Source organism: Pseudopipra pipra, chromosome 14, assembly GCF_036250125.1.
Source record: "Pseudopipra pipra isolate bDixPip1 chromosome 14, bDixPip1.hap1, whole genome shotgun sequence".
NCBI classification, from domain to species: domain Eukaryota; kingdom Metazoa; phylum Chordata; class Aves; order Passeriformes; family Pipridae; genus Pseudopipra; species Pseudopipra pipra.
In genome coordinates, this window is record NC_087562.1 from 1727208 (window position 1) to 1754725 (window position 27518).

The window sequence follows — 27518 nt, forward strand, 5'->3', positions numbered from 1 at the left end:
AAACAGGCATTAAATCCAGCCTGTAAATCTCAGTGTGAGCTGCAAAGCTCGGTGCTGCTCCACTGCCTGCCTTCTGACCGGCCAAGCAGCTTTCCCCTCCACAGGGTTCCTGCCCAGAGGACGGCTGTGCTGCTCCAAGGAGCCATGTGATGCCTTGGAAGCTCCTCCGCATTTTTCTGCTGCCCCAAGCCATCGTCGGGAGGCCAGCAGCTGAATGGGAGTGTTTGCTTCTTGCTTTGGGGCTCTGCTGAATCCAGGACGGCCACGTGCCAGCCAGGGCAATTAGAGAGGAGGGTGGAAGGTCCCAGATCTGCTTATCAAGGTGGGAGGTAACACTGATGCTCCTGCCTCTGACAACACTTTGGGAGCAACCTTTCAGTGCGAACATGGCTGGCTCAAGAAGAGAAGGCAGCACTCAGAATTCTGAGTTTTGAAGGCAGAATAATTTTACTGGCTTCCAGCCTAAAAAAAGTCACAAGTGACAGTGAGAGAGACAGACCCCCAAAGGAACCCTGTCAGCTGTCATGCAGAAAACTGATGCCAAGCCCCAAAAAAAAAAATCATTTGGAAGAGATCATGAGAGCAGGTTTCCCTCTTCCCTCAAGGGGAGAGGGGCGGGAGAGCCTGAGACTTGGGGGATTCCTACCACTGGAGTCCCCTTAGCACATCCCTTCACAAAGAGGGTCCCTTGCATTCACAAGGCATCTAAATGGCTTTGAAGAGCCTTCTCCTGGATGTTTCCCCTTCATCCTCCTCCTGCTGGGGCTCAGCCCAGCATATGGGCTCTACCATGATGGTAGGCTCTCCCTCTGTGAGATCCCCTTGGGCTGAGGGGATCCTAATCCTAAACCCTGTGGCATGGATGAGGCATCACACCATGGTTTGATGTAGTTATGTTGCACTGGATCCCACTGGGGAAGGCAGCAGACTAATCCATCTCTTGGATCACCTCTCAAATCCCACTCCAATCCTCAAGCACTCTGTCTCCAAGACCCCAAGGACATACCAGCAGAGACTAAAGTCCTTTCAGAGTCAGCAACCAGGCATGAACAAACTTGAATTGGATTAGAAATAAACTACCTTTAACCACAGAGCCCCCACCTGACCTCACGAACCTTTGAACTTGCCCACTGGCAACATGATGGGCAGAACTGCTGCGCTCTGCTTGAATAAACCCCCTGTCCCCAGTTTCTCTTTCCTGTGAGCACTAATCCTTCATCTGGAAATCACTGCCTAAACTTAACAGGTCTTTTTCCTTCTCTGCTTCACTGTTCCCAGGTCTGCTGTCAGCAGAAAGAGGCAGCAGTGGTCCCCAAGGGGAGGGGAAGACAATGGTATGAAGAGAGCGAAGAGATTGTGCCAGAGGTGGGAAAGGACCGTGCTTCAGCAAACACTATCCCGGTCTCTCAAGCATCTCTGTGCCCTCCAGCCCAGGATGAAACATCAGCAGCATCTCTCAAGTCAAACATGAGGCTGGCTTCCCACCCCACTGTGCAAAACAGCTGAGCTGGCTTGTGGACAGGGGAGGGATGTAACGTGGGAACACACATACGGCTTCGATTTGAAAAGCGCCTAAAAATAGCTCCACGAGGCTCCCACGTTCCCCAAGTCTCTCCGGCAAGAGATCGATCTTTGCCAGAGAGTAGTCCTGTAAAAGTTTTCCTCCTCTATTCTCATCTTGCTTTTTCTGGAGGCAGCAGAGATGCTGATGTTTACATCAGTCCTTCAACCGCCATCAGCGGGTCTCAGAGTTAATCGCTGGTACCCGAGGGCACGGCTCACCCTTCCCAAAATCACCACTTCGGCTCCAGACCCGCATCTATCCCGTGTGAGCCACAACACGACAAAGAACAGAGTCATCTATTTTTTTAGGGTTTTCTTTTTTTTTTTTTTTTTTTTGGCTTTACCAGATTTTTTGGGGCATGAGTCACCGTAAGAAGCCTCGGCTTGCTGAGCTGCTGCGAACCAGTCCCACCGCACCGCTGGCTGGCTGCTGGGAAAGCTGGGCCTGCCAGCCAGGGCTCACCCTGCCACAGCTGGGGGGAAAATTTAGGGTGGCTGTGGTACAGGAGAGCTTTCAAATGGGACCCTGCCCAGGCTCACTGCTGCTGTAGTCACCCTGCTCCCCTAACATGGCATGGGGCCACTTCCCTTCCAAGGGTGGCTCATCCCAGGGACTGTGCTGACCAGGGAGAGGAGAGGGGACACTGCAAGTGAGATATTGTTTCTGGGATGTATTCAGTAACTTCTTGGTGTGCTCTCAGGCTGCCCAAAGACTTGGGCACAAACTACTGCCCAAGCAAGTACAACTTGACACCCAGCTCCGCTTTGCAGATTTTGGGAGCTCTGTGTGCTGTGTTTTCCCATTTCCACTGAGTGATGAGACCCCCTTATCAGTACCTGACACACCCCTCTGCCTTTGGAGAGGCAGTTCTCTTCTCCCACAAGAGCATGGCTTGTATCTCATGCTCTCCCCCTGCTCATTTTGATGCCACATCCATGAAAGCAAGGGAGGAAAACCTAGGCTCCTGCCAGCTCCTTCCACCAACCTCCTTACTGATTTCTCCACCTTGCCTCCACCGTTAACCCTGTTATTTCCCAGCGAGCTGAGGAACTGGTACCCCTTGCCTCAGATGTCATTGCACTAAACACAACTCCCTGCCAGCTGCTTGGCATTCCAGCCTTCACAGCATTTGGCTCTCCAGCCTCCACAACCCTTGGGCCTCCACAACTCTTGGCTCTCCAGCCTCCACATCTCCATGCATCGAAACACATGGCCTTGGATGGGCACCTCGCTGAGCCGGGTGCAGGGATTCACTTGGCTTGGCATCTGAGTGCAAACCTGTCTTTATGCTCTGGCTGGTCTAGCTGTTTCTTAATGAAACAGGCTCTGACAACACTGTTTAATAAGGAGCCACTTTGCCTCTGGGGATGGGAGAGAGAAATATGGTGCCTTGACATGTGAAAGGCAAATCCCATTTGCTCCAAAACCGTTTGCTGGAGAGCAAGGGAGGCTTGAGGAAACGGTTCTGGCTCCAAGGGAGCCACTGGTGCTTGGGCTGCTTGACCCTGTCATCCCCGTCCCACCCATCCCAGGGGTGCTCAGGGGCTTTGGTGAGGCTGGTGGAGTGCTCTGACCTGATGATGAAGGCTCCTCTGGTCTCCAGGAGTTTCCGTTCGCTGCTGAAGCGCTTGAGCAGGTTGATCATGAACTTGTAGAAGTAGGAGTTCATGGTGGGGGTGGAGGGTGAGCACTCCAAGCCCTTCATACCTGGGGAGGCAAGGGGAGAACAAATTAGAGCAGCCAGGGCCCTCCTGCCAAAGCCTGGATCAGAGAGCAGACACCCAAAACATGGTCACAGCACTCAGCAGAGAAGGGCTGGGGCACAAAAATATTTCCAAGCCTTGTATAACTGTATCTGGCAGGTCCAAGCACAGCCAGCCCTGTTGCAGCTCTCTCCAGCCCAGGGGAAAGCATCCCAGGGCAATACCAGTCCTGGAAGAAGCACCTAGGGGTGAAGTGGGCTTTTTGGGAGTTCATCCCAGAGATGTTCAGCTTTAGTAGCTGGTAGGAAAAGGGGTATCTGAGCCTCTACATTGAGGCAACCCCATCTCCTCGGATATGGCATGTACACTCATCCCAAAACAACCAGATTGCTGGTGAGCTGAAGTGCCTGTAATCCAACCCCACAGGCCACAGATACCCCAAACCCAGCGTGGCAGACATGCACATTCAGCCCTGGGTCACAGCACGGCCACCACTTTACACTCAGTGACGTGATTTTCCCTGAGCAGGAGCCACTTGGTGCAACAGTGTCACATACAACGTGCCCCGGGGCTGGCATAAAGTACTGCTCAAACCACAGCAGAGCTCCAGGCTTAAGGACTGTACTGGTCTGTTTGCAGGGTGGGCAGACAAAGGGGCAGCTCCCAGCTCAGGGAAATATCCCTTCCAACCCACAAGAGCAGGGAGCTGGCAGGTAAAGATTGCTTTTCCCACAGTGAAACCCCAGGGGAGGTGGTTTATTTAGCAGGACGGCGCTCAAAGCAAATGTTTGGAGAGAGCATTTCAAAGGCAACTTTGCAACAAGGGGAGCTCTCTCCCTGAATTCCTCCCTTGGAAAGACCATGTCTAACTGCAGTAGGGAGGGAAGTCAGCACACATGAGCACCCCATGGTTATTCCCCTCCCCAGTACTTTCATCAGATAACCGATGGAAGCCTGAACAGTTTGATTTATGGATGTTGTCTGCTTCTATGGACACTCAGCAGAGCATGGAGCAGCCAATTAAAGATGCAATTAAGCTGCCAAAGCCCAGGAAAGCTGATGGAAAAGCCACTGGGCTGTTTTCCACCCTGCTTCTCCCAAAGATATGCAGAGATACAGGCAGGGCAGCTTCCCCAGGTTTGGATTTAGCATCTAAGAGAACACACAGAGCCAAAGAAAAAGGAAAATGAAATACGAAGTCATCCTCACCAAAATCTGGTGTCCTCTCCACACTGGAGCTGTGTGTTCACCCACCCCTTAGTTATCTGAAACCCCAAACCCGGCTTTGAGGCAGGCACCTCCCCGAGCACAAGTGTTTGCCATTGCATCACATTTCCCCTCAGCTGTGGGGAAGATGATCTGGGGGGGAAAAAAAAAAAAAAAAGGATCCAGCTGAGCCGATGGGCTCCAAAACAAAGGTGTGTTTGTTCAAAGGCAGGGAGAACCCGGTGAGAAAATACAGCCGTGCCCCACGTGTCCTGCCCCACATGTCCTGAGCTCCAGCTGCTCAGCACTGCTCAAAAGAGAGAAGGGACACGGTCTGGAGGTGACATGGGAAGGCTCTGCCTTCCCACTGCACCAGCCCACAGCCCAGCCTCAAACCTCCCAGCAGAGCCTGGCTTGCTTTCTGCTGGGAAGGGAGGTGAAGAGCAGATATAAAGTGGCTTTCACAGCTTAAAAAGTGGTGGTTTTGCCTGTTTTCTTAGCAATGCCGAAGACATCCAAACCTGGCTGTGCTGCAACACAAGAGCCAGCAGCAGGCAGGACATCACTTTCATTCCCACCAGCTAGCAATGCCCCAGTGCTGTAGCTTGTCCGGGGGAAGGTCTTATCTTGCAGTTTCTTCCTTCTCAAGACCCCAGAAATAGTCTCTCTGAGCCCCACAGCACCATGGATGGCACTGCTACCAGGGCAAGTCCCTTTTGGCAGAAGCACTGGGAGCAGCTCCTGTTCAGTGCTCCCTCCACATGGCAAAGCCAGTTTTGTACCTCACTGCTGCCTCACATGCCTTCCAGCCCAAACACCACATACCCAAAAACACATCCCAAAGGAAAAACAGGAGAAGGCAGCAATTCTTCTCCTCCCTGAAAGGTCCAGCACTTCTGCTGTGCACAAGCAAAGCCCAGGAGCCGTGTGGCTGGGAATGTGGTTCAAGACTGACCACCCAGAAGCACCCTCAGATCCATGATCTGAGGTGGTATTTACAGCATCTCCTGCATCTCCACCAGGAGGTTGGGTCAGCTGAGCATCCAAAAGTCAGAATCTCCTTGGAGATCAGATCCCAGCTCCAGTCTGCAGGACTTTCAGTCCTGCTGTTTTCTTCCACCAACTGGCTCCCGAACTTCCAGCCTTTCTGCCTAGCCTAGAGTAAGCTGGGCAGTGGGTCAGGGATCTTGGGAGCAAGGAGGGACTGGGACACAGAGACCATGAGAACAAGTCTACCCTGTTTTTCTTAGGAGAGGAAAGCGTAATGTGACAGTCTGCCTACCACAGGGAGCTTCTTCACCATCCTTTGCCTCTGGGAGCGTCGAGACAAAACTCCAGAGGGATCATTTCTCCATCCCTTACCCACCTGGCGCCCAGCAGCTCTGCCTGCATGTCCCTAAGGAAGGCTTCCACCACGGCACACCATGCCAGAGAAACCAGCGTGTGGGAGGCTCCCAGGCTGCAAAAGACTCAACCAGATCTCAGCTGGAGTTTAAACAGGCAATACTTCTTCCAAGCAAGCAAAGTAGTTCTCTCTTCCAAAGCCTCCCAGTCCTCCAAACTTCCCGTTAGCTCTGTTCACAGGATGTCTAGGAAGCGGCTGGCACCTTGTTTGCCGTGGTGTGACCCTTCCTGGCGTAGCCCTGAGCTCAGCTCGCCGCCCTGCGGGTTACAGCTCAGCACCGCGGCGCTCCCGGCTCGACAGAACCGTAGGAGCAGCCTGTCAAGTGCTTCTACGAAACACGAGAAACAAGCAGAAAGAAGTGTTAAGAAAACTGTGGCATAATTAATTGAAGCTTGCACCTCTCCCCCTTTCCCCGAAGCAAGACTTTGCAGATCCGTAACCTGCCAGATCGGCTGCTAACGTAGCTGGGGCTGGTGGCACATCACAGCTCTGCTGCCTTTTTTTTTTTTTTTTTAATCTGGCATGGAGGAGGGAGCTGGAAGAAGAAAGATCCCTGCTCAGAGGAATGAGGAAACTCAGCCCGGACATCCACAAGAATAGGAACAAATGGGAATTTTGGGCTCAGAGGAACATCAGAGCAGTGAAACAAGATGAGGCCGCAGTGAGTCCACACCAGCCTGGGCCCTTATCATCGAATCACAGAAGGGACCCTAATGCCCATCTAGTTCCAAACCCCCTGTCACAGGCAGGGACACCTTCCGCTAGACCAGGTTGCTCAGAGCCCCATCCAACCTGGCCTTGAACACTTCCAGGGATGGGGCAGCCACAGCTCCTCTGGGCAACCTGTGCCAGGGCCTCACCACCCTCACAACAAAGAATTTCTTCCTAATATCTAAGCTAAATAAATCCTGTCAATTTAATCCCAGTACTCTTTGTCCTATCCATGACTACAGCACCCTCCTACAGCCCAGAATGCCAGGCTTTCCCTGGATTCCCTTCACAGCCTGAGACAGAGCCAGGGACACGAGTGGGCTGCTTGGATCACCTAGGCCAACACCAGAATGTGTTCCCCCAGCCCTGGGGTGAGCGGAGCAAACGCCCGTCAAACCCTCCCGTGCATTTCCGAGCACTCACCAGTGGTTCAAACCGTTCCCATCGCTTGCGTGGCCTCGCTATAAATCAACCCAGACAGGCAATTAGGGATCTATATTAAGGCCCTTATAAATATATATTGTACATCAGCCTGGAACATTCAGGCCGTCTGGCTGCTTGATGGGCTGAGCTGTGTCAAGACCTGCAGTGCCCAAAGTGTCCCCAGACTGCTCCGGGTGAGACTGGCAGACTCTGACAAGAACTTGGATTTTCCTATCTCGGCCACGAAGTGCGGAACTTCAGCCTGGCATAAAACACAACTTCTATTAATTTACTATAATTGGTTTCAAACCAGTCTTAATTAAAACCGGTGTGGACTTGCTTAACTCCACTGAAACCAAATTGAAATAAGATTGGAGCAGAATTGATTCCTTTCCGAAGCGAGCTAAAGCTGGGTAAGCTGGTTAAAGAGCATCCACAAGGGTATTTGCGGTGGTTTAGCTAAAATGATTTACCGCAATCTCTAATTGAAGCAATTTCAGCTCGGATATAGGGAGGGTAAGCTAAGAGCTGGCGAGGCCAAGCATCCTTCCCGCCCCGGCGCTTCCCCCGAGGCATCATGTTTCCAGCTCAGCCCGGAGAATGATCTCCCTTGGCTCCTCTGGGAGCAACAGGGATAAACCCGGTGGCAGCCGGAGCTGGTCCGTGAGCCTCCAGCCCGCTGGAGTGCCAGCGGCGTGGGAGGTGGCACTGCCAGATGGTGCTCGGTGAAACCCCCGGGCAGCGACGTGGGAATCTGCGCAGCGTCTCCCCCCCGGCAGCCCTTCCCCAGGATGTTTTGAATTTCAGCTTTCGCAAACACGGAGCGGCGAAGCCTCTCGCGGAGCAGGATAAAAATAGAGCCGTAAAAAAGGCAAATCCTCCCCTCCTCCTCCTCCTCCCAAAAAGCCGGCGCAGGGCGTAGCTGGAAACAGATGTGAACGTGTCGGCAGCTCAGCTGGGCTCTGGAAAATCTCCGCTCTCCCCTCTCCAGAGCACAGGATGCTGCTGAGGAAACGAACCCAGCAAAACTGTGGATTGCACGGCCACAGGCTGTGCCCACCTGCTTTTGCCTAGTCACACGTGGATGCTTCTCCCCTTCTGACCTGGCTGAAGAGCCACAGGTTTGCAATTCCCGATGCTTTGGCACCTCACCAGAAGAGGGTTTCCCAAATGGCTCAGGGCACATATTTTGATGCCAAACGAGGCCTTTTCTGCCTCCTGGATCCTCCTACACTTGAACCAGGGTCTGTGCTCGTGGCCACCTTGGAGGAAGGCAGCAGGCAATGATAACCCTGATGACTTTCCCAGGAAGGTTAGTGCTCCCCGACTGCCTTGTTTTTCTTTGCTAAGGTAAATCGATAAGCAAAAATGCAGCAGGTGTGTAGCTCAGCCAGTGTACAGGAGAACAAAGTGCCCAGCAGAGCTGCAAGCCAGGAAAGGTTAAGCTTGGTGGTGAGCTTAGAGCAGGCTGAGGCTCCTGCACGGAAAGGTGAGGCATATGGAGGATAACCTGTAAGCAGGAACAGGCAGCAATGGGCTGCTAGTTTGTTTTCACCACTCTTGGGTCATCTGCTACTTGTCTCAACTTCCACAAGGTTGGCAAAACACTCCCAAAGCAAAGCAGGTAGCTGGATTCCCATCGTACAGACCAGATCAGATCATTTGCACCATCACCCCACAGACTGGGGAGCTGTTGGGCACAGCCCTGCAGCCCTTCTCCCTGAAAAAGTGGGCACAAGGAGAGCCTCTCTCAGGGCAGCTGGAGCAGGTTGGGAGGGGATGCTGGAAGTCCCCCAGTGCTGAGCCGGGCTGGCCCCAGCTCACAGTGTTTGGAGAAGGCGTCGAGGGCAGCTGACCTTACGTAACGGGAGAACAAAGCGGCTAAATAAAAACTGGAGCTGGGAACGGGCTGCGGAAGTGGGACACGGCTTTCCTGACTAATCAACCAGCATCTGAAGGAAACCGAACTCAATGGCAGGGAAACAACTGCATAAACACATCCTGAGGGAAAAAAGGGAGAGAGAGGAAGCGGGGGGAAGACCTTGGGGGCACTGGCCCCTTCCACCTCCACTCCTGCCCTTACTGCTTGGGTGGCAAAGCCTGAAGAGCCAAGATGGACACTGCAGCATGGAAACCTGCTGTGAGCCCAAGGATTTCAAAGGGTGACCTTGCTCGTTTACCTGCAAAGCCACCAACTGCATGCTTGGAAGGGCCTCAGGGGTAGGAGAGGATGGAAGCCAAGATGGCTCAGCAGCTCTCCTCCCACTGCTGGCTTCAGTGGCATCTTGGTCTAACGTGGATGAAGGGAACAGAAAGACTGAACCATGGGGATGAGTGCTGGTGCCCTGCAGCCCCCCACTCTGATGGTGCAGTAGCATCCATCCTATTGCCAAAACAGAATCACAGAATCACAGAATTCTGAGGGTTGGAACAGACCTCTGGAACTCATCCAGTCCAAACGCCCTGCCAAGGCAGGGTCACCTAGAGCAGGTGACACAGGAACCAGGTGGGTTTTGAATGCCTCCAGAGAGAGACACTCCATGACCTCCCTGGGCAGACTGTTCCAGTGCTCTGCCACCCTCAATGTAAAGAAGCTCTTCCTCGTGTTGAGGTGGAACTTCCTGTGTTTTAGTTTATGGCCACTGCTCCTTGTCCTGTTGCTGGGCACCCCCAAAAAGCACTCCTCCTCGGTACTCTCTGAATCAAGGCACCCTAGGGAACCCTCCCATACATCCCAGTACAGAAACAGTGACTCCAGAGAAGGGCTACACCCTCTCTTTGGTTTCAGCACCTTGTGATTTTTGCCTGGGAAGGGCAGTTTCAGCTCACTTGCTCTCACTGTGCATCACCACCCCAGGACCAAGCACAGACACGGGGATTTCCGCCGGTCACCCTCCTGCTCCAAAACAACCTTCTGACAAACGGAGTATTTTCCAGGAGCCTCTGCTTTTCCAAGTGTAATCCAGGAAAGTCCTGGCCCAGCTGTGACCCCTCAATTTCCCTGGGGGAACTCCCCGGCAGCCCATCCAGGTTCAGCCTTGGGTGGTCAGAGCCAGACGGGACTGGGGCCATAACAAACGTCCGAGGCCAACAACCCAGCTCCTCTTTCCCCTCCCCAAAAACATCTGCCTTTGGGTAAAAGCCAACGACCCTGCAAAGCTCAGCCCGAAATAAATTCTTAAGAAACAATTTTCTGTTACATTACAGGGGAGAGGAAAATAGGTGAGGAAGCCAGAGCCCATTAGGACCCTTATGGGGGCAAGTTATCCCATGCTGGGGCAACAGGAGCTCCGGCTGCAGCAGATCTACTCCAGGAGGGCAGAGTCAGACTATTTTTAAAGGTTACACTTGAATAAGCGAAGCCAAGTTGCTCTTCCAGAGAGCTAACAAGGGCCACGGCAGTCGTTAGGATCCACGCCATCCAGCCTGCTATTTTTAGATCATCCAGAAGGAAGGAAACCTCAGACAACCATCAGTGTGAGCTGAACTGCAGCTCCTCAGCTGCCTGGCCAGCGCCACAGGAGCCGCTCCACCCTGGCGGTCTCACTTCTGACAGTGGGAGGATGGATGAGACTTGCAGAGGGCTTGGGGAGGTCACCACCACTGCAGCCCCCACCTCTCCACCGCAGAGATAAAGCTGCCAGCAGGAAACAAGTAGATCCACAAAAAAAAAAAAAAATCCCACCCTGAGCAACCCAAAACCTGAGCCGGTTGCTGGCGCAAACATTCCTAAGACCAGGGAGGGGTGAACGATCCAGGATCTTCAGAGAAAACAAAGCCTGGGGATGGGAAAGCAAAGCCTCCCTCTCCAGTGGTGATTTTGCAAGGCCCTGTGGCTGCATCCTGTGCAGGGAGAGGCAGGCTTGGCTCCGGGCTCGGGTTGCAATCCAAAGCTCACATGAAACGTGCTTTTGGCTGGGACGACCTGGCCTGGGGACTACAACAGGGAGGCCCTTAAATAGCAGCAGAGGCGGGGAAGGAGCAGCCAAGGAACTGTGAAGGATGAGCCACAGCCAAGGGAAGGTGGAAAAAATTTCCCCATGTGCTGGGCTAATGAATGAAAGGTTTGGTTTTTTATGCCCCAAGTCCCCAGAAAATAGGATCGTCCCTCTTCATCTCTCTCCTGAGGTTCTGCCAGGCACTCAGAGCAGCACAGCAGCTCACAGCCAACGAGGGCAGCCTTCAACAGGCAACATCACAGGAATAGACCCCTCAGGGATCCCTCTGCAGATCTATGGATGTTTTGGAGACCTGGGTTTGCAGCCAGCATCCCATCCCACACTGATTCTAGGGCGCTGAGGGTTTTTACAAGGAAAGAAGAGGCTGGCACCCAAGGTCTCGTAAAAAATAGGACAATAATGACCTCCCTCCACACTGGCCTCTGCAGCATCCTGCTGCTAAACCAAGCCCTAAATCCCCAAAGCAAGAACTAGAGGGAAGAGCAATAAAAATAAAAGCAGTGCCCTGGTCTGTGCCACGGCAGGCTCCGTTCCCAGGCTGTACCGGGTGGGGATGAAGATATTGATTTCTTACTGTAAGAGAAGCTTCCCCTTCTGCCTGAGCAAACCTGACCGGTGCCATGGAACATCGAGAGAGCCCTGGAGTGGGGAGGCACAGAGCTGTGGCACAGGGGCACTCACTAGAGGAGCTCAGCTGGCCAGCCCTGGCTGGGACGTGAAGCTCTGCTGGGCCGGGTCGCACGTCGGAGCCATCCGAGGGACCGTGACCCTCCTCCGTCTGTCCCGCTGGGGAAGAAGCAATTTCAGCCAACAGCTCCAGGTCCTTCAGGATAACCTGCAGAGACAGGGATGGTGCAGAGTGAGCACATGCAAGGGCAGATGGTACAGGGAGCTTTCCTTTCCAAATCCAGGGCCAGAGAGGGTGAGATGGGTAGCAAACACCACGTCCCAGCACATCAAGAAAGGTGTAGGGAAAAGAGAGCTACCTGTAAGGCTCCATGTGGAAATTACAAATTCTTGCAGAGGGGATAGGGCAGCAAAGAGGAAAGGGGAAAACTCCCCACGTTTCTGCTCTGTGAGTCCCAAGGGAGCATGTGAAATTAAACCAAATTTACACAATCAGGAGCAGGGCTTGCCTTCCCCTTGTCCCACTTCGGGGAGGTCTGGGTTTTGCTTCCCCACTCCCCCTCATAACGAAATATTTGGGACAATCCCAGCAAGAGCACAGGGATGTTCTGGGGCATACACCAGCCAGCCCCTGCATGCAGGGCAGCATCCCAGGAAAGGCTCAGCTCGTGACATCGAGGCAGAGGTGCCATTCGGATTTCATAGCTCTTTCCTTCCAGAAGTCACCAAATTAGTCTATATATAGCATTTCTGGAGAAGTTATTACCGAGTGGGTTTTTTTTTTTCCGTCCTCAACCCTTCTCATGTCTCAGGCTATTTTGGGTCCCCCTTCATTCAAATGTCCTTGGGTCTAGATGTTTCATCAGCTGTCCCCGAAGCTCTGAGTGTAGTGGGGCTGTGTGGAGCAGAAAGGCTGCCAAAAAGGGTCCGCTGCCACGTCTAGCTCATCAACATCTGGCAGAGCACATCCCTGACTACCCCTTGCCCACCAGCACAGCATTCCAGGCTTTCCCTGTGTTCTTGCAACGAATCTTTCTGAGGAGATGCAGTTATATGAGAGTTTTAGTTTCTGAGCTAACAGAGAAAACCCTTACCCCCAGAAAAACAAAAAGCCAATTACATCTCTTTTTTTGATCATGCTAGAAAATACGACAACGCCTGAAAATCAGAAAAAGGAGTTCCTGGGTTTTTCTGTTGCACAGATATCCTAAGCTGAGTGGGTTTTTTTTGCAATTAAGGCTGATTTTCAAGCCCCCAGCAGCTTTGGAGCAGGCAGCATGGTGTCCAGGCTGTGGTGGGAAAGCAGCCTGCCATGGGCACCACGAGGCTTCGGCATGCTTGGGAAGTCCCTGTGCCTATAGACATGATTAAGTCTCAGCCCACAGCTCCCCAGGGAGGAAAAAAAAATAAGACAACAACTTTTACTGTCATCCCTGAAGAACTCGGCACCTCTGTGATGCTGCCAAGGCTGGGAGCTCGTTGCCAGCACGGAAGGTCCCTGCCATCACCAGCCTTCATCCTCTTCCACGGTGAGGAGTCTGTGCTCCCTGGCAGACAGAAGACCTTGGTCCTCCCTCTCTGCCTGGTTTTCAAGCATCAGTGGCTCACACAAAGTGATGTTGGTGGCATTTTGTTTCAAGCTTGAGGATGCCCCCGAGCAGAGCTCATGATGCCTGGTCTCCTGAAGCTCTGTGTAGATTCTCTAGTGGCTAATCATGTGGCTCAGCTGAACTTGCAGCCTTCGTACAGGCACTGACGTGGGTCTCAGGCTCTCACAACTGGGCAAATAAACACCTTTAAAGGTTTCCAAGTCTCACTGTCTTTGGCTAAAACTGGCAAAGGGACTCAGGGCTTGGCTACTGGGGCTGACAGGCAAGTGAGAGCTGGGACTCTTGTTCACATGGTGGATTTTGCCAAACCCAACTAAACCAGGAGGCAAGGCCGTCTGTGGTTGATGTACAGCAGGACCCAGACACTCACTGCTGCCCTAATCCCCACCCAGTCACATCATCCACCTTAGTCTTCACCACCAACTCCTGTGGCATCAGAAACAGGACCACGGCCCCAGGCCGGGCACAAATCATCCCTGCTGCTTCCCAGAGCTTTTAAGAGCCATGTCTTGAGGTCAGATCCTTAATCCAACTGCCCAGAGCTGTGTGCCAAACCCCATCTCTGAAATGCTGCTTGGGCTTGGGATGCTCTGGCCAGGACAGCCTGGGCAGCAGTGACCTGTGCCACTGGAGGGCATGGCTGGACCTCTCGAGCTTTGGAGAGGTTAAGGAGTGTCCCCTCAGGCCAGCTGTGTAGGTCACAGGCAGGAGGTAGGAAAAGCAGCATAGGATGAATTTTGCAACTGAAAACCACGGAGGAAATAAGAAGCAGGAGGGATGGGTGCACCAGCACTGGAAGAGCAGGCAGCTGCAAAGACCTGGGGTTTTCCAGCCGTGGGAAAGAGGCAGGGATCACCAGCTCCTGCTGCTTCTTCCCCGCATGCTCTGGAGTGGGTTCCCAGCTGGAGATGGAGGAAAGGCAGGAGCGCTTGGTATGCACTGCACATCCCTGTGCTGAGCAAAGCTGGAGCTGGCGGCTTTGTGCGAGCCAGGAGGCTGTAAGAAAGCAATATCCTGCCATTGCCATGGCAACGACCGGCTGCGCCAGGCGCGAGCTGGTCCCATCCGTCAGGAACCCAGCGGCCGTCGGACCCCACAGCGCTGGAGCACGAGGGCCAGAGCCATTCCCAGCTGCCAGGCCAAGGTGTGATCCTGACAGCCAGCCTGGAGGATCAGCCCCCAGGGGGGTTTTCCTGGTCCCAAGGGGATTTCAGGAAAGATTTCCCGGTGGTGATGAGACACAGGGCAGTGTGCCCTGCTCTGGGCGAACGTGAGGCTGGTTATAGGAAGGAGCAGGGGAAGCAGCATCGTGATGGATGGGGAGACCTGTCCAACGTCACAAGCCATTCCCAGCACAGGGATGAAGAGCAGCATGGAAGAGCGGCGAGCTCCGGGTGGCCGGGTAACCAGAACCAGGTTTTCTGACAGTTATAAATAAGCCGCTATTTCTCCTTCCTGGGAATAAGCAAGATTTCTCCCTGCATTGCCTCCGGAGCGCGGATTTTGAGGGCACACACGACTGTCGGTTCCTCCAGATCTAGGTCAGGTTAATTTGCTGCTCGTTCTGGTTGAACGGAGCCGAGCCCGGCCCTGCCGGCGGCGCGGGGGGAAGAGCAGCCCCTGGACGTGTGTGCGGGATGGGATGGATGGGATGCACCTCCCTGTGCGTGCGAAGCGGCGCCTGGATGCTCCTGGAGGAGGGGGAGGATTTGCCCCTGGTCAAAACGCTGGGCTGGCCCCCCGTGGCAGGGGGAGGGGAGGTGACCCCAAATCTGCTGCAGGCCCCCCAGGCAAGGCTCAGCATCCCACAGCACGTGCTGACTACCAGGACACCAGGCAGGTTAGGCAGCTGCTCCTGGGGCACACACACAGTGGGCAAGGATGCAGACTAAGCTCCTGAAGGTGCTCTCCCTGCTGGTATTTATGGAAAAGTTGGGGGGAAAAAAAAGAAAATAAAATATTAAAATGCCTCTGTGCAGCAGGGAGATGCTCACGGGCAGCTTTGTGTGTCCCAGTGGGTGGGTATTCCCTGGACAATGAAATGGGGCACACAACAGCAGGGATAAGGTTCCTCTTACCAGGGAGAAGATGGGAATTCAGCTGAAGCAAGATGCTAGCAAGTCGGAAAACAAGAAGTTTGAGGCCTGCAAAGCACTTCTTCAAAGGGGACCAAGAATCAGGGAGACTGTGGAAAACCTCACAGCATTTCCAGGACAGGCAAAGGCAGGTGAAGGAGCGACCCAGTGGGAACCAGGAAAATCCAAGGATGCTGCTAGGTGCTTCCTCCTGCTCCACCACTCAAAATGCAGCCCTTCAGCGTGCACTGAGGCTTCTCCAAAGGGCTTTATTTATTTTATTTCTTCTCCCTCCAAGCCTTTTAGCCGTAGCCAGGGGAGGGAGGTGAGCGTGGGCAGGCAGTCCTGGAGCCAGGAGCGGCCAGCAGCAAAGCTGGCTGAGCCCCAGGCACACACAGTGTGGAAAGCAAACTTACATCCTCCCAGCCTCCACCAGCTTTAAAGACAGAAAAAGAAAAGAAAACTCACCATTAATCTTCCCACAGCAATGTAACCAAACCTCTTTTCAGGTCCCCAGCACAGCAACTTTTATCCTGTGATCTGGCCAAGATCTATTTTTTTTTTTTTTTTGCATTCCCAGGAGGGGATGGGGAGCAAAGGGGAGGCAGCAGGGCTGGGGGCTTCTCCTCTCCTCCCCAGGGCAAATCCTGCCAGGTCATGCCAACAGTTGCTCACAGCACCAGGAAATACAGCTGGCAGTGGAGGGGGGGCACTTGGTAATACAGCCACAACCAACCCAAACCAAGCTGGAACCTGAAAACTCCCTGTCCACGCTCCTGCTTTTGCAAATCCCCCAGCTGTCCCTGATGCTGGGGCTGCAAGGGCCAGGCCTGCAGCACCCTGAGCACTGTCACAGCTCAGAGCATCTCTTTAACTGTGTTTAATTGGCATATGGGGAGCTTAGCAGGCCACCTGATGCCAGTCACAGGGTGGGATGCCAAGGAGATATTTCGTAGAAACCTTAAGGTTGAAAAATACCTCTAAGATCATCGAGTCCAACCATCAACCCAGCACCACCGTGCTCACAACTAAACCACATCCAAGTGCCACCAAGTGCTGTTCTTTCGTGAATTAAAGAGCAGGGAAGGAGGCAACACAGGTCCAGCCAGCAGGACGGGGCTGGAAGAAGCTGGAACAGCCCTGGGGTATCCCTGCAGGCCATGCTGTGGGAGGCTGGATGCCTGCAAACCCTTCAAATTAACATCCAGAGTCCCAGAGCTTAGGAAGGTAAAGGTTTTGCTTTCATTTGCTACCCTGTCTCCCATCCAGCATCTCCCTCCACACCCAGGGAGGGCACCCAAAGCCCAGCTCACGACATCCTGCATCCTATGCCCCCATCCCACCCTGGACCCTCTCTGAGACAGCTCCCCAGGGCAGGGATTGCCTGTCCTCCATGGCAGACAGGTATTCTGTGGTTTTAGACTGCTCCATGACTTCATCCAGGAACACTACAAGCACCACCTTGAGCCCAGGCTGCCAGTTTGCCCCAGTTGTTGTTCAGTGTAGGTATAAACTCCATGTGTATACGTAAGCCAGGAAGTTATAGTCTGGAACTGGTGCTGAGTCTAGAAGTTCCCTACGGATCACACTTCCCACCACAAAACTTCCTATTCGTGCACTGCACAATGCACAGACTGTTGTTCAACCCAGTGGCCTTGCAATGTCTCGAGTCCTCAGAACCCACTTCTGCTTACAGGCTGCTTCCACCTATGACAATCCAGGCTGACCACATTTTCCACCATCCAACTGGAATTATATACATCTTTCTATACGCCATTATTTCACTCCCAAGCTCACTGTCAGGGCAACTTCCCTCTTGAAAACCAGTGGCCTCCCTGCTTCAGTACCTTGTAGCTTTGAGACTCTCTCCAGAGAAGCCTTACCACCAAAGAAAGTTCAAACAGAAGCCAGGCACACATATGTTAGAGTTCTCCTCTTTGCAGTCCTTAGCTTACACCCTCTCCTTTGCACCAGGTCACAGTATTTCGGCCCTGGTGGATGAAAGGCTGGGAGCTGGAGCACAAGGGCCCTAAACCCAACAGAGCAAAGCTCCAAACCAAACCATGCTAAGACAGCTATTGGCTTTGGCACAAGCTTTTGTTCAGCTTCACTGCCCTGGGAATCGGGCACGATGGGAGAAGTTTGCCAGGATTTACCGTGAGAGCAGAGCTCGGAGCAGGGCAGAGACCTGGGCTTTGAAACCCTGCAGTGCTGCAGCAGGACATGCAGGAGGGCTGGAGGAGTCAACAGCAAAGGAGAGAGATGGCCACCGGGACACCACCACCCCTGGGCTTTCTTCTCACCTACTTTAATACTGGAAACCCAAGGGAGGGGAGAATGTTTCAGTTTGTCATGGAGAAGTTGGCTTGAAGGTCATGCAGATTTTGCAGTACATAGAATCAGAGAATGGTTCGAGTAGGAAGGACCTTAAAAGACCATCTGGTTCTAACTCCCCTGCCATGGGCATGGACACCTTCCACTAGATCAGGGTGCTCGGAGCCCCAACCAACCTGGCCTCAAACACTTCCAGGGATGGGGCAGCCACAGCTTCTCTGGGCAAACTGTGCCAGTGACTCACCACCCTCACAGGGAAGAATTTCTTCCTAATACCTACCTAAACCTGCCCTTCGCAGTCAGTGGCAGCCCACGCTGAGCTCGCCCTCTCTAGGGAAGGACATCAACTCCTGAGCAGACTTCTGAAGGAACTACTTCTGTACTCAAAGCCTTGCCTGGCCACTGCACAATGCAGGTTCTCACGCTGGCAAAGCTGAGAGGAAGCCAGAGTCTATCCTGCTTCACATCAGACACCAGCTCCACCTCACACGTCATTCCTGCCATGACTCAGACAAAAGTCCCAGCACAACTTTCAACCTCCAGCAAGATTGAGGAGAGCAGATAAGCAGACAGGAACACGTTCAGCCATAAAGAAACAACCTCATCTTGAAGCCGGAAAAATGAAAACAAAGCAAAGAAAGAAATCCAGCAGCGTCACTGCTTCACAGTTTTCTCAGAGATGCCTTTACCTCCTGTTCAGTTCACCTGAGCTCAGCTCCTGGGTCCATTCAGGATCCAGGGAACTGAAAGGCTACATCCAAAGCTGTCTTTGCACTAGAAACTCACAGAAGATAATCCTAAAAACATGTCTTCTTTTCAGCAGTGCCTATCAGCAGCAGTGCCTTTACCCTGCAGTTGGAAAGGTCCAACCCACTGCTCAGAAAACAACATTTTCTGACTTTTCACATTTTCTAACATCAGTTCTTCAACGAGGGCTGCAAGACTCACACTGACAGATGAAGCAGCCAGTGGAGGAAAACCCACTCCCAGCAGGACCTTGCTATGTCTTGGAGCTGCACGGAAGTTTTTAAGCACATCGAATTTTAAGCAGGGCTTTTACAGACTGCCTTCAAAAGCAGATCTCAGATGCAGGACAGAACCTTCCCCTGCCGGGGAAGCACGAGGTGACGCAGTGCAGCAGCACGGCATCCGACAGCCGGGAATCCTGGATCCAGACTTGTCTACACATCAAAGGGAACTGCTGGTTTCAGCTTCGCTCCAACTTCTCTGTGCTGCCTTTGTGAATCTTAACTAGGTCTCTTGACCATTTATTTACTGGTACAAGAGGAGTGGGTAGGAAGGGGAAGAGGAGAGAAGGCAGAGATGACTCAGGAGGCTGCAGATACATCATGAGACACTGGCCCCTGTTCAGCACAGTGGAGGAGGTGCAACACCTTGTGCTACTTGAACGATAAAAACAGGCGTGAGACCTTAAAGGGCATGGATCCGGCTCCATCCAGCGTGAGTCTTTCCTCGCTTTAGGCTTGATTATTTATGGCAAGTGCACAGAGAGACTCAGAGCAGCTCAGCAAGACCAGATCTTAAAAATAAGAGACCTGAGCACAGTCTTTCAGTCTGATACACGGACTAGCACTGAGCCTCCAAAGCCAGACTGTCCTTTGGTGATGAGCTGGTGACAAACAACTGCTCCAGGGCAGCTCCAGGGCACATCAGGAGAGTGACAGGTAGCCTCCAGACCATGCACAGGGGGAAGGGGAACCACAGCCACTGCAGAAGGACGTTCAGCCTTGCTGGGAAAAAAGATGACGCCGACACGGCTGCCCAGCAGGTTCCCGTGGGGAGAGCAGCATCACAGGAGGGAGACAGAAAAAAAACCCTCTGAAGACGTGTACACCTTCTGTTACACCACACAACGTGCACAGCCCTGCCTGGAAAGGGGAGGGAGATGCTTCCTCATCACAGAGCTGATGGTTACCTCATACAGGCCCCCATGCCAACCAGGTGATTCCCAGGCCATTAGCCAGGAGCTTCTGGGGATCACAGTCTGCTCTAGGACAACATAACCATGCACACAAATACTGTACTGACTAGGCAAGCACCCCACATCTCCTTTCCTAATAGACACTGACACTGCAGGTTAGATAGCTCAGTGTGTTCTCATCATTCCCCAAAATGTCCAGCTCAAAACCCCTCTACTACTTCAGTCATTTCTATTTCCTCTGCAGAGAGCAGCAAATCTGGTTGAGAGCCAGCTGAGCGGTGGTGTTTAATGGATTGACTCGTCTATGGATTTCCTTAAAAAAAAAAAAAAAAAGAGCCACGTCCAAACATTTAAATAAATAGAAGCCAGGATTAAATAAATCAGCTTAAAATTACTTTTGAGCCATTCCCAGTTATGTCACATGGAGGAAATGCATCACCAGGGTCCTTTCTTCACTGCTTTTTTCAAATATTAATAAGCAGTGTAATTGCAACATGACTCACAGCGATCTCCTGCCAAGCTGGAGAGACTATCTGCAAGATGCAGGCTTTCTAGAGCATTGCAAAGGCAGATGTGTGCTTGGGGACTCTTTTGGAAAGGTTTGCATCGTAAGCAGCAGGGGATGGAAAATGGCCAGGCAGTTGCTTGCCTTTGCAAGTCATTCCCTCACTTGCTCATTCCCTTCCCTCCTCTCACATGGGATTTATTGTAGGATTGGGGTTTGGTGCACCAAGCATGTAAGGCACAGCAGAGAGCGTGTGATTTTTATTCCATGAGGAAGGTCCTGGCTGAGAAACCAGCCAGAATCCTTTGCAATTCTGGGCAAGAGGTATCCAGCTGATGGTGGAAGCTCTAGGAGCACCCGGACCAGGCTGTGTGCCAGCCTGTCAGCCTCCAACCTGAGCACTAAAATGCTCCAGCAAACAACTGAGAGTGGGAGAAGACAACAACACTACTAAAATTGAGATGACTGGAACCAGAGAAGAGGGGTGAGGAAGAAAGACAAGGAAACAGGAAAACAGTGCAGCACCTCAGGAAGGGAGCAGCATGCGAGATGAAGAGCGATGGCAGAGCAAGTGGTCTCACTCTCTGCTGCCTGATTCTCTTTGCTCTCCCAAGCTGATTGGTTCCCAGCCAATCTGATGCCACGGGGCATCTACTGCAGTCCACCAGGCAATGCTGCTGCTGCCCTCTGAGCAGTGGGTGCTGCTTAATCGCCTCATGACTTGGATCTGGCAGTGCTGGCTGAACACAATCCCCCTTGCATCTTCACAGAGGCTGGTGAAAGGCAACTGAATTCCCATTCACCAAGGATCTGATCATGACCCAGCCCCACGGGAAAGGCACCAGCTCTGGGGTCTGAAGCACCAGCTGCTTTCCCAGGCAGGCAAAAAGGATTCTTAGGAGTTGGCTTTGAAGGGTCAACTCTCAGAGATGGAAAAGAAGGTTTATACATCAGAGGGCCCCCAAGACAGCAGGGTTTCCAGCTGGATCTTCAGTTTGGCCCAGTCCCAACACTGGCCAAGCCTCACAAAATACCTCAGTTCAACCAAAAAACCCAAAGCCCAGCTAGATGTGGAGACAGTAAGCTTCCAGCAGGACTTCTGCAGCAGCTGCAGCACTTACCTCATCCGACTCATCTGAGAGGGTCCGCAGCAGGATGGGGAAGAGGCTGTCGGTGTGCCGGAACATCTAGGAGCAGAAAGGCAGCTGGCATCAGTCCTGGTCACTCCCTGCCACAGAACCACCTGCCCCAGGGGAGGCTGCAGAAAGCTTCCCCAGCATTTTCCACCTGAGCTGGAGAGCTTTTCTTCCTCAAGCTACGGGGTATCCAGTAGCCAAAGCCTTCTCTGAAAAGGCAGGTGGACACGTGTTCCCACTGCTCCCAAGACAATTACAGCCCATTCGAGGGCACGGAGCAGGCTGGGAGTGCACAAGCTCAGGCCCAAGGGAAGAAGCAGACTCAAAATGCCGAGTCCCCAACCTACCTTACGAGGAGTCTTGATGTACAAGTGGTAGAGCCATTTCAGGACTGCAATTCTGGTCATCATCCCAATGGATGTGTCGTGAAGGTGGCAGTCCAGCACCTGAACTATTCCATCCAGGTTCAGGGTCACCTGGATCCTCTCACAGCTGCACGGAAAAGAGTTTGGTTCAGTGCTGCAATGTCCAACTCATTCCTCCCATGGCTGGGAGGTCTACAGCACATCAAAGACTGCATCAAACATCTCAGCTCAAACCCTCGCCAGACCAGGTTGCTCAGAGCCCAGTCCAGCCAGGCCTTGAACATGTCCAGAAATGGGGCATCCACAGCTGCTCTGGGCAACCCCTGCCAGTGCCTCACTACAAAATAGTTGGGACTTGCATGGGAACAGGAGACCCCCCAGGCAGAAGAGGTCATGTTACAACATTTTTGTGTCCTGTTTGTGGTCCTGAAACCTACCTGATGATTTCCCACCTCCTTGACAGTGGGGACATGGGAAATACCTGTCGCAGGAGACTCGGTTAAGGAGAGATGATGGTTGGAACCAAGATGGTTGGAGGAGACCAGCAAGATGAAGTTGCACTGAAGAGTATAGTCATGCCTGTCCTACCCAAGCTACTGAATTATTCAAGGCTGGACCAGGCTCTTGCAGATTTTTCCAGTGTGTGCAGAGTGGCCGTGCATCTCGTTTGATAAGAAATCCTAAGGGGCGGATTTCTCACGGTATAATTTGCAAGTAGAGCTGCAGCTTAATAGGATTTGATCTTCCCCAGGACACACGTTGTAAGGGCGAGACGAGGAGGCTGCGGCCCCTCACAGCCCTGCGGGGATCTGCCTGCTTGATCTGCCTCACGTAACAGATGCTGGGGGCTGAAAATTGCATTTTGCTTTGATATTGAAAACAACAGCCAAGGGCCAAACGCTCAGACATGTAACTGAGGGGAAGGAGGGACCCACAGCATGGAGAGTTGGGAAGGGAGATGTCCAAGGGAGCAGCCTCCCAGGCCACTTAAGCCAGCCCTGAAAGAGCCCTGTATCTGGTTCTCCAGCAAAACCATCTCCCCCAGCAGCAGTGCAGCCTGCCATGCCCCCAGCACAGGGCTGTATGTGAAGAGGAGAATGAATCCTTGACCCGACATCTCCACGCAAAAATACACTTTGCCTGCGCAGGAGGGGGAAAAAGAAACCTCGGGGTAATGCATTTTTCAGAGGGAAGAGGCTGAAAGGACAGCTCAGAGAAACGGCATGAGAAGCTGTTCCTTTTGGAAGTGGCTTTGACGCTGTCACACCCACCAGCTCCGTGGTGCTGTAAGGCAGGTGGGGAGGATGCAGGGGGCCATGGTTTAGCACAGCACTGTTAGTCCACTCGTACTGGACTTCTACCAGCACAGAAACAATTTCCAGCCTGTTTTGTGCCAAAATTGCTTGTGAAAACCCCTCCTCCATGCTTTTTGCAAGCATAGAGTACCTGCTTGTGATGCAGCACCTGGGCAGAGCAGGGGTGGCTCAAGCCAAAACCCACCTGAGTGGACCCCAGGAGGTGGCTGGGAGCACCAGGCTGACCTGGAGCCAGCCAGCCCCCAGCCATGCCGTGTGTATCACTGCCCTGCAGCTCTGCCAGGCTCAGCTCCCACCAGGAGGGATGGCAGCTGGGAAAAGCTCCTTTCCGGCTCTCCTCTGCCCGCATCTGCCGAGATAAACCTTTTAGGGGGGGTGCCGGCAGAGCAGCAGCTCGTTTACTCAGCACAAAACCAGGGCACCACCCTGAAAAGGTCCAATGAAAAATCGGAAATTGGGATAAAAATCTCCCCCCTCCCACGCTCCTCTGCCTCTGAGACAGAGCAACCTTGGATTACCAGGGGCTGCTGCCTTTCCAGGGGTTACTGCAGCTCCAACGTGGGCTCCCAGCTCGCCCTGGCTCTCCTTAATCCCCGGGAAGCGTGGAGCAGGAGCAGCAGTAATGGCATTGCATTAATGTGATCCTCTGGGCCTGCCACGCCGGCTCCCAGCGCCGGCATCTGCGGCAGGGCAGATGTCAGATGCAATCACTTCCATCTAACCCACTACCCCAGATTCTCCTCTGGAGGATGAACATGGCCCTGGCACCGCCTCCGTGGTTTGCCTGTGACAGCCAGAACATGTTTTTAGGGCAGACTGAGTGATGATGGGGGCTGTGCCGGGCTCTCACCTCTGGATAGTGGTGCCCTTTGCTCACGTTCAGTGGTGGGGCAGAAGACCCACCCCCCAGCACATACCCCCATCTCAGAAAGCACCCTCCAGCACGGGAACAGAGCTTACTTTACCATGCATTCAACCCAAAGCAATGTTTTTCACCCCATGTCCCTTATCGACTCATTTTCTCATTTCTCCCCTTCCTTCAAGGGCTTCTGCCAACCCTCTCCTCAGCGGTCACCTTTCCTCTGCCAATGCCTGAGCTGTCATCTCCCTCCTGGCCTCCTGCCTGGCCCAGCTGCTTTCCTGACCCCGTTTTCAGACAAGGTTAAGGCCCAGGCCAGGCTCTAGCCTTTAGGCGAGCCCAGCAAAGCGGCCTTGCCAAGGGTGGAAATATCCAGGTTCTTTCATTGTGGTCCAAGTCACAAGGGCAGCTCCCATACGGGCTGGCAGCTGTGCTGCTCAACGGGCTCGAGCCAGCGGCCAGGAGGTAAATAGCTCCTCTCTGCTCTCGGTCCCACAAGCTGTCGCTTTCTTGTCCTCCATCGCTCTCATTTCAGCGCTCTTGGCCTCCTTCTGCTTGCTGCAGTTTCCAAGATCTCCCAGGGAAGCGATGAGGCTAAGAGATCTAGGCAGAGGCATACAGTCCAGTGAGCTGTAGATCACCCTGACAAGGGCTGGGACAGCGTGCCCGAGGTCCCCCTCCAGCTCCCTCACCCAAGCATGCAGTGAGAGCAGCAAAGGGAAGACATCTCCTCACTCCAGAATGGAAAGGAGGGCTGGGAGGAGCCACCCCAAAAGGACACCCCGAACCTTAAAGCTACACAAGACAAGCTGTTGGAGAATGTTTGGTGCCTGAGCTCAAAGAAAGCCATTATGCTGCCTTCAACCAAGCATTTCTGGGTGCTGTGTGGCACCCAGCACCATCCCTATCATCCACTCAAGCATTCCTCACCTCCAGAGATTCCTAGCTCCACCCCAAAGGTGTGTCAGGCACTTGGAATGGGGGGTACAGCAACTTCCAGCATGAGACAAGCACCAGCAATTTTAGCTTTGTAGTGAGCCCTAACTACCACATTTAAAAGCCTGGTTAAAGCACAGCCTTGGGCAGTTCAGCCACGTGGCAGCCTCTTGCCCTTTCTGCAGAGCAACACACAGCTTTACGTGTCCATGTGCTGCTGAACACCACCCAAAACATAAAGCCTTCCTTCCATCAGGAAGGACCACAAAGGCTCTTCTGCAGATTGCGTGTCCCTTACCTAGTTTGGTGAGGGACTGTGGTCCCATCACCCACACTGCCCAACCCTGACTGCTTCCAGCTGTGCCTGACCATCTGCCCAGGAGCACCACCAGGATGTCATCTCAAACAGTCCAGGTCTTGTATCGAAACACCGATGCCGTTACAAGAGCCTAAAAAGCACTTTCCAGCTGTTTTGGTCCATTGACACAGGACAGACATCTGCATCTTCTCCTGCAGCAGCTCAGACCGACGGAAGGAAGCCCGGGCTCTGCTCCAGCAGCCACGCTTCCACCTCCCCTTCCTGATCCGGTCTCACACCAGTGATTGCAGCAGCAGCATGGTCAGCCAGGCCACAGGAAGGCTCCAGTGCCTCTGAAACATGGTTCTGGTCCACCTTCAATGACAGTTTTTGCAGAAGCTGGAAGCAGGGACCCCCATGTGGATGGGGAACCCCAAAACCCCTCCAGCCCTGTGCAGCCAGGCTCTCCCAGGAGCCACTTCCCATCTTGGCACAGACACGGTCCCCATTTCCTAGTAGATGCCACCAGGAAACTCCCTCCAAGTGAAGCTGGCAAACACTTGGAAGCATTTTGGATCACGTTTCAGGAGTGAGGGGTATGTGTGTGTGTGTGTGTCAGCTTGTGGCCACAGGAATGTATTGAGCACTCAGACCTCATCATCTTCTGGGACGGCATCTTCATGGAAGATGTGCCTCTGCAGACGCCAGGGCACGAGCTCCTCCGCCCCCACTGCCCGAGGTGCTCCTTTCCCTGCTGCTGCAGTGCTATCCCTCTGCAGCCGGCTGCGGGGAGGGCAGGAGGAGGGGGCGTGAGAGCTGGATGCTTGGCGCCGGGCCATGCTCCATCACTGGCTCGCCGGGGGAGACCGGGGGAAGCGAGGGGGGGGTGAGGGAAACGAACAAAAACAGAAGCAGAGAGTGACTTCATCTTAAAAGGCAGCTGCAACTTCCTCCCTTTGCAGCTTTCCAGCTTTCCACGGTGACTCAGGGGCTTCCCGCGGTCCTGCCTTGACACCCAGTGGGCGCTCGGCGCAGCCGCCGCTCCCCGGCGTGAGTTACGGCTGCAAACGGCTGCGGGTGCCAGCTCTTGCCTTCCTCCGGCTCCAGGGCCAAGCCAGACAGTCTGAGCAATGCATAGAGCACCAGGCAGACATCCAGGGCTCCCACCAGTCACATACAGCCCCCCTCAAATCCATGCCAGTCCCCCACAACAGATGCCACGGCAAAAACAATTCAAGTTCCATCGCTGGATCAAGCAGAGAGGTCACACTAGGTGGGGAAACGGGCTTCAGGGCAGGTAAACCCCATGATAAAACCTGGAGTCTCCTGTTTAAAAGGGCTTAGGAGGGGCTCAGGAAGAAGTCTCTCTGCAAAGCCAGGTCTCTCAGAGATGTGGAGGGTCCTTCTTGCTGTCCCAGATGGCTTTCCCTGGTGCTGGAGTTGCTGGCAGACTACTTCAGTTTGGGCAGCCTTCTCCTTCTGTCTCTCTGTGACAGTGGGATGACACACCCCAGCTCCCCCCTGTTTCTGTCCCCCTTCAGTTTTCACTCCCTCTCTCCCCCGGGGTGCAAGCTCTTCAGCACACAGCCACAGCTATCACTTGTCCTCCTGACCTATTGCCTCTTCTTTTTCTTCCCCATCCCCTTCTCCATTTCAGCCCTAGGCACATCCCCTTCTGCACCTACTGAACTTTTAGGGCTGAGCAGGGTCAGGACCCAGCAATGACAAAAAAGCCAGGAAAATCATTCAAGAGCCATAAACCAACATCTAGGTGCAAATTAAATGACCTGTACTTCCAAGAGAGAAAAAATTAAGGGCATCATTAAGACCAGGGAGTAGCTGGGCTGTACAGAAATGCAAAAAAGGAATGGAGGGTACACACCATCAACCTGAAAAGCTGATGCTTGCATTGCTCTGGGACGTGTCACGATGGGCATCACGCTGGTAGGATGCAGCTAAAGCAACACATCCTATTTTGGGGATCACAACAACAAATAAAAATAAGCATCAGCACAATAAAAGTGCTGGAAATCACGACCTCTGAGTAAAGGAACTGCAGCAGCAGGAGGAAAGAAAAGATGCTATTAGAGCAGATGGATTTGTCCCCAAATTCAGACAGCTGGATGGGAGGAAAGGTATTTGCAGGAGACATGATTTAGATGAGACACTGAGAGAGAGCGTGCTGGGCACAGAACTGGTGCAGGGCTGACTAACGCCACGCAAGGCTGCCAGGGGTGCAAGACCACTCACCTCTGTGGCCCCAGATCCAGCCCCACAGCCCCGTGGTGCCATGGGGGGCTGCCAAGGCTGCAGCCTGGAGCAGGGGCAGTACCCCCCAGGCTCTCCTGCCAGCCCCAGACCGTTCATGTGCCACGGTCCTGTGAGGCCTCTGTGCCTCCAGAAGACGAGCACACAGTTCCTCTCCCGCCATTCCATTGCAAAGGCAGAAGGGAACCAAATGCCTTCTGTACTGGCCAAGCTAGAAGAGCCATAAATGAGACAACCTCTTCTCCAACTTCATCCTGTTTTTTAGGGGGAATGCAC

At 53.3% G+C, this 27518-nt stretch overlaps 2 protein-coding genes across 2 annotated transcripts in view; one reads left to right on the top strand and one right to left on the bottom strand.

The window, feature by feature from the left end:
• Positions 1-27518, top strand: part of IL34 (interleukin 34) — a 127292-nt gene that overhangs the window by 48837 nt on the left and 50937 nt on the right. The gene's annotated exons all lie outside the window — the stretch shown is intronic.
• VAC14 (VAC14 component of PIKFYVE complex) overlaps positions 1-27518 on the bottom strand; it is a 55846-nt gene that overhangs the window by 17519 nt on the left and 10809 nt on the right. Inside the window, exons 11-14 of the mRNA XM_064670704.1 lie at positions 21548-21692; positions 21186-21251; positions 11653-11806; positions 3139-3271 (exon numbers count right to left, since the gene is read on the bottom strand). Coding sequence (XP_064526774.1) covers positions 3139-3271; positions 11653-11806; positions 21186-21251; positions 21548-21692 — 498 coding nt within the window. The remainder of the gene's footprint in view (positions 1-3138; positions 3272-11652; positions 11807-21185; positions 21252-21547; positions 21693-27518) is intronic.